Source organism: Salvelinus sp. IW2-2015, unplaced genomic scaffold, assembly GCF_002910315.2.
Source record: "Salvelinus sp. IW2-2015 unplaced genomic scaffold, ASM291031v2 Un_scaffold1250, whole genome shotgun sequence".
NCBI lineage: Eukaryota > Metazoa > Chordata > Actinopteri > Salmoniformes > Salmonidae > Salvelinus > Salvelinus sp. IW2-2015.
In genome coordinates, this window is record NW_019942798.1 from 12013 (window position 1) to 19217 (window position 7205).

Genomic DNA, 7205 nt, shown 5'->3' on the forward strand with positions numbered 1-7205 from the left:
CATTGATCTGTACCAGTACCCCTGTATATAGCCTCCACATTGACTGTACCAGTACCCCTGTATATAGCCTCCACATTGACTCTGTACCAGGTACCCCCTGTTATATAGCCTCCACATTGACTGTACCCAGTACCCCCTGTATATAGCCTCCACATTGACTCGTACCAGTACCCCCTGTATTATAGCCTCCACATTGACTGTACCAGTACCCCCTGTATATAGCCTCCACATTGACTGTACCAGTACCCCCTGTATATAGCCTCCACATTGACTCGTACAGTACCCCCTGTATATAGCCTCCACATTGACTCGTACCAGTACCCCTGTATATAGCCTCCACATTGACTCTGACCGTACCCCCTGTATATAGCCTCACATTGACTGTACCAGTACCCCCTGTATATAGCCTCCACATTGACTGTACAGTACCCCCTGTATATAGCTCCACATTGACTGTACCAGTACCCCCGTATATAGCCTCCACATTGACTGTACCAGTACCCCCTGTATATAGCCTCCACATTGACTGTACAGTACCCCTGTATATAGCCTCCACATTGACTCTGTACCGGTACCCCTGTATATAGCCTCCACATTGACTGTACAGTACCCCCTGTATATAGCCTCCACATTGACTGTACCAGTACCCCCTGTATATAGCCTCCACATTGACTGTACCAGTACCCCCTGTATATAGCCTCCACATTGACTGTACCAGTACCCCTGTATATAGCCTCCACATTGACGTACCGTACCCCTGTATATAGCCTCCACATTGCTGTACCGGTCCCCCTGTAATAGCCTCCACATTGACTGTACCAGTACCCCCTGTATATGCCTCCACATTGACTGTACCAGTACCCCCTGTATATAGCCTCCACATTTGACTGTACCAGTACCCCCTGTATATAGCCTCCACATTGACTGTACCAGTACCCCCTGTATATAGCCTCCATTGCACTGTACCAGTACCCCCTGTATATAGCCTCCACATTGACTGTACCAGTACCCCTGTATATAGCCTCCACTTGACTGTACCAGTACCCCCTGTATATAGCCTAGTTATTGTTATGTCATTTACTTGTGTACCTTGTTGATTATACATTTTTTAACTTTAGTTTATTTAGTAAATATTTTAACTATTTCTATGATCATGCTGTTTAAATCAGTTTCTTGATATGCCACAAGTGTCAGGTAGATGGATTATCTTGGCAAAAGAGAAATGCTCAAAATTTGAATAAGCTGTGTGTGTGTGTGTGTGTGTGTGAGGGGGGGGGGGGATGTCTGGGCTCTTATTTCATAAAACATAAGATATCCACTTTACATGTTGTGTTCATATTATTGTTCAGTGTACATCATGGGTCCCTGATCAGTACTACACAGAAATGAATAATTACGGATATGAATGTTATTCTCTTCATGGTAATGTACACAGAAACATGCAATATCATTTGCATATATGGGTATTATTCATCACACTATCTAGGTTTCCATTGAATTGGCAACAGATTTATGCGACTATTCAAAAATCTCCATAAAAACAATATGCTTATTTTCCCCATCAGAGAGGTTACCATCAAATGTACTTGTTGCAGATAAAAAGGCTGTGTGATGGTATAGTGTACATAAAAATAACTTGTGGTTATATTGCCATGTACTGAATAAAAAAAAGATACAAGTTAAATGGGTTTCCATCGCATTTAACTTTACTGATGGTTTTGTCACAAGAAATGTTGCGTTATATAGCGAATGTCTTGGCACTTGCGCTCTATCCAACAGCTCTCAGATACAGTGTGGGTAAAGCCTACATGAAGACATTATTATGGACAGAAAAGTGAGAATTTTTATTTGTCAAAACAACAGCCAATCATCGATCATCATGTCACCAGAATAAGACCCTTAATAATTATTGGAAAGGAGCATCAAGCTCATTACCGTGAAATTTCACCACCCTGTTAGGACTTTTTGGGGGGTACGTTTTTGACCAGAAATCAAAGCCATTACTTATGCCTCATTTTTTACAATGGAAAAAATGGGTGAAAAATATATTTTATATGCCTTCATTTCCCAAAAATATAGACTCTTAGCTTTCATTTGACATGCTCCTATGAACTTCTCGTGATGGTGCTCATTGGTCCTTTTACATGGAAATGACCAGCGGCCTTTGAAAGAGAGCATAATGGCCTTTCAAACTTGAATGCAAGATTGGACTAGGATGGATAATAACTTTGCAGGCGAATCAGAATTAGGCCTTGATTAGAAGTCATCAATTCAATTCAGCTATGTTTCTCTGCCCTCATCGACTATAGCAAAGAGTTACTAAACCCAGAGGMACAACATCGCGACACTTCCGGGAAYGCATGCGAAAGACACCAAACAGACCAGGACAGGGTTTGGGGTTTTAGAAGTCAATGAGAGAACTGAGGGGTGAAGGGGGTGTCCACCCCCCACCCAGATAATTTTTATGTAGAAAGACTGAGAAGATCAGTTCTAATGACTTTAAAAAGGACATTCTACTCCAAAATGAATGAAAATATAATTATGCTGACATCTAAAATATAATTTCCACTTTCAGAAATGTGCCAAATTAACATATTGGTAAATTATTGGCTACAATTATTTTTGCATATTACCAGGTATGCTATTAGCAATAAGTATTATCACCTGTTGCCCAACGGACGCAGCATAGTGGCTATACATAAACAGGCTGAAACACAGGCCTATCTGCATTTATGCTATAGCACAACTTTTTTAACTAAACATGTCATCTGTCTCATCACTATTTTTTTTAAGTCACTCCCTCAAAATTTGAGTTAGGGTGGCATCTTACCCCAAGTTGCCCTACAAAGACTGCTGAACAGATAATCAAATAGCTACCCGGAATATTTACATTGACCCGTTTATTATCTATCCTCATTGCCTAGTCACTTAACCTCTACCTACATGTACATATTACCTCAACTATCTCGTACACCTGCACATTGACTCGGTACCGGTAATCCTTGTATATAGCCTTGTTATTTTATTGTGTTACTCCTTTAAAAAATAYATATATATTTACCCAATTTTTATTACAAACATTTTTACTTTTTAACTCTGCATTGTTTGGGAAAAGGCTCATAACTTAGCATTTAACGGTGAAGTCTACACCTGTTGTAATTCGATGCATTTCACAACTAAGATTTGATTTGACCCGTGTTACATTTAGCCCTATGTTTGCATATATTTATGAGTTGATCAAAATAAATAAAGTAGGAATGGTAAGCTGGGAACCCCCTCTTTTTAACAAATGCCATTAAAACTGTTATTGCAAGAATTGTTGTGCATTGACTGTTTGTCAGAATGCATGTTTCCCTCCATGTTTCCCTCCATATGGCGGACTTGAATGGGCCTCGAGAGCTCTCACATAGAACACACCACAACAAGCCGACTAGATAAATAGATCAAATATTCTACTATGGGGCTGTCAGATTGGTCAATTCATTACTTATTTTGTTTGCAGGGGAGGAGTAAAATGTGGACTGTCCTAGCATCTTCAAAGTGAACAGAAATACGTTTTCACGTACCCTATTTTTTGGGGTGCCGTGGCGCTGTGCCGCAGCTAAATGAATGCAGCGGAAACACTGATGTATTACGTGTTCCTGTGTCGTAGGTTAGAGTCTCGCTGGAGCCACCCATAGGAAAACGCWTTACTGTAAGTCGCTTGGGATAAAAGCGTCTACTAACTATATGTTGACATACTCACTCGGTCATGGTGGTGAAAACAGAGGCGGTGGTGCTTTGAATGGAGAGAAAAGGACAGAAACAAGTACAAGGAAGCAATGAAAACCCGCAGATACTCAACCCTCCGTGGAATGAGACTCACGTCAGTCAGACACTCAGTCACACCAGTCAGACAGTCAGTCAGTCAGTCAGTGAAAGCGCAACCACGCCCTGCTCCAGAGCTTTCGTTTGTTTAGCAGATCAGACTTCCTGTGTAAATTAAGACAATTCGGAGTACAACGCATTTCTCATTCCTGGATTGACGTATGTTTTCCGAGTCACATCTCCCGCCGGCTCCGCCGTGTCTTAATCTACACAGGAAGTCTGCGTATGTTTTCCGAGTCACATCTCCCGCCGGCTCCGCCGTGTCTTAATCTACACAGGAAGTCTGCGTATGTTTTCCGAGTCATATCTTCCGCCGGCGCCGCCGTGTCTTAATCTACACAGGAAGTCTGTCCAACCCTAGTTCAGCTGTAAGCAAGCAGGTCGGATCTACTGGCTAGAGTTTGTTCAGAAGGGTGAAACTTTAACAACCCTGTAGATAACTTGTTCAGAAGAGTGAAACGTTAACCCTGTAGATAACTTTGACTTGTATGAATTCGTCTTACTCCCAGTATTTCGTTATATTCCCAAAATGTTAACACAAAAAAAGGCCTACAACTTGGTCTTGTAATATGTGGTCACGTTTCAGGTAAAGGGCATAGCCTAGTAGGATTCAAAGCAATGACAGATTCTCACATACAAAACAAAGACTGATCATGCTGAAAAGCAGAGAACAAAGTAGAACATTTACTTACTGCGGTAAGCTGTGTATCTGCTTGTAAACACTGATTACTTCTTGAATACTGCATTCGACTTTTCTCTGGATAAAATAAGATGTTTGAGTGAGACATATAAATCAAAACGAAAATGAGAGCTTTAAACCAGGCATGAGAATGAAACTGACTGCATGCACACGAGTTACTTATTATAATTACTTTTTTTAAACATTATGGATGGCAGCAAAACACTATAATTGGCTGTCATTTCTTGACCATACAGAACATTGTCATTATCCAGAATGACAACATTGGAGCAGTTTCTCTCACTTCCCCCAGAGGGTGCTCAGTTGTGTTCTAAACAAGCACTGACAGGAACTGATTTAAAAAGGATTATCAGTCTTTGCTACATCCATTTTTTGACTTATAAATTAATGATATGTACCCATTGATTCTTGAAGAATATAACTTCTAAATGCCTCATGAGTTAGTTCAACTGTCATACACCAGTGTTTTACTCTAATGTTTGTAAACAAAGAAAATATAAAACACTATATGGTCTCAAAACATGGTTAAAACTATCATTTTGATATCATGGATGCCCAATCCTTGCATCCATAGCTCTGTGTATACATTTGAGAGTGACTACATTTATCCAGCCCAATCCCTCAGCTTTTTAACGAACTGGGGGTGGCGAGGTGCTCTGTTACTGTTTTGTACTACTGTTTACAGCTTTAACTAATCATCAAGCCCTTGAATAGTTGAATCCCACGTGTCAGTGCTGGACTAGAACAAAAAATGTGCATATTTTGATAAACACTCCTTAGAATTGATACGAATGTATATTTTGACATAATGAAAAGTTATTCATAGCATTTAAGAAGACGTCTGCATTGCCAATCCTCCCCTTGTATCGACTAATCCTGTTCTATTAACAATCTTAGCTAACTAGCCAGCCATGGAGCCAATTACATTACAGTTGCGGCTAATACTAGCTAGCTTTGTTAGCCGTATGTACGAGATACTCATGGTGTACAACGAAATGGGTTACTTGCATGTTCATTCTCGACAATCCAACAATAGGAAATAGTAAAAAAAACTAACAACACGAACATAAAGTAAATGGCAGTAGAATACAATAAACATTTTARCTTGGCATGTCTCAACATAGTAACAAAATGCAAGTGATTTAAAAGCACGTAAAAAACACTTGTTTATGATTACGCAAATCATCACTTCTTGCCTCCAGTGTAGCTAGACAGCAACGTTTGTTAGCCATAGCAGCTAACGGGGCTAATCCGGCCGTCAACTGGCTTAATTCACCTGTTCTACGGAAGTCACCGTCTCCACTTCGTCATCGGTGTATTTCTCCGCGGCGTGACATTCGCCGAAGCACCGTAACGGCGCGGGTACACTTTCCATTATTGTTTTATGTGAGTTTGTTGAAAAGTGTACCGTTATTTCCCCTATCTAGCTACTTCTCTGATTATCAACAGATGTAGCACAGTCATTGAGCACCGCCAGTTTGACAGTTACTTCCTGTAAAATAGGCGGGGTTTCCTAAGGCATACAGCAAGTCGGATGGAACAATTGAAATCTTCGTTTGTTGTCATAATAGTGCATTGTAGTGAATCCTAAAATGCATGCATATTATTTTTTTAAACTCAATCCAACCCTGACTTAATTGGAAATGTAATAAAACTGTCACTTGATTACTAGTTGACACATCATCATAAAACAACATGTATTATCCGCAATTATAGGCTGGCACTAAAACCGCACGAAATGAGCAAACAGGAAAACGCTCACCCAGAGACGGCGCTCCTAGTTGCCGGGGACTTTAATGCAGGGAAACTTAAATCGTTCTTACCAAATTTCGACGAGCATGTTAAATGTGCAACCGGAGGGAAAAAAACCTTTACTCCTCATACAGAGACGCAGACAAAGCTCTCCATTTGGCAAATCTGACCATAATTCTATCCTCCCGATTCCTGCTTACAAGCAAAAATTAAAGCAGGAAGCACCAGTGACTCGATCAATAAAAAAGTGGTCAGATGAAGCAGATGCTAAACTGCAGGCCTGTTTTGCTAGCACAGACTGGAATATGTTCCGGGATCCCTCCGATGGCATTGAGGAGTACACCACATCAGTCATTGGTTTCATCGTCCCCACAGTGATCGTACGTACATACCCCGACCAGAAGCCATGGATTACAGGCAACTTCCGCACTGAGATAAAGGCTAAAGCTGCGGACTCTAACCCGGAAGCTTATAAGAAATCCCGCAATGCCCTCCGACGAACCATCAAACAGGCACAGCGTCAATACAGGACTAAGATCGAATCGTACTACACCGGCTCTGACGCTCGTCAGATGTGGAAGGGCTTTTAAACCATTACGGACTACAAAGAGAAGCACAGCCAAGAGCTGCCCAGTGACACGAGCCTACCAGACAAGCTGAACTACTTCTATGCCTGCTTCGAGGCAAATAACACTGAAACATGTATGAGAGCACCAGCTGTTCCGGAAGACTGTGTGATAACGCTCTCCACAGCCGATGTGAGTAAGACCTTTAAACAGGTCAACATTCACAAGACCGCAGGGCCAGACAGTCTGTCCAAGTCTGTAATGCCAACATGTTTTAAGCAGACCACCACAGTCACCGTTCCCAAAAACACTAAAGTAAC

The 7205-nt window shown here is 41.2% G+C and overlaps 1 protein-coding gene across 1 annotated transcript in view; it reads right to left on the bottom strand.

Annotated features, from left to right (window-relative positions):
• LOC112070172 (protein farnesyltransferase subunit beta) overlaps window positions 1-6077 on the bottom strand; it is a gene marked incomplete at its 3' end in the record, with an annotated part of 16606 nt that extends 10529 nt beyond the window's left edge. Inside the window, exons 1-3 of the mRNA XM_024137584.2 lie at window positions 5844-6077; window positions 4560-4624; window positions 3746-3778 (exon numbers count right to left, since the gene is read on the bottom strand). Coding sequence (XP_023993352.2) covers window positions 3746-3778; window positions 4560-4624; window positions 5844-5942 — 197 coding nt within the window. The remainder of the gene's footprint in view (window positions 1-3745; window positions 3779-4559; window positions 4625-5843) is intronic.
• Window positions 6078-7205: the final 1128 nt, after the last annotated feature.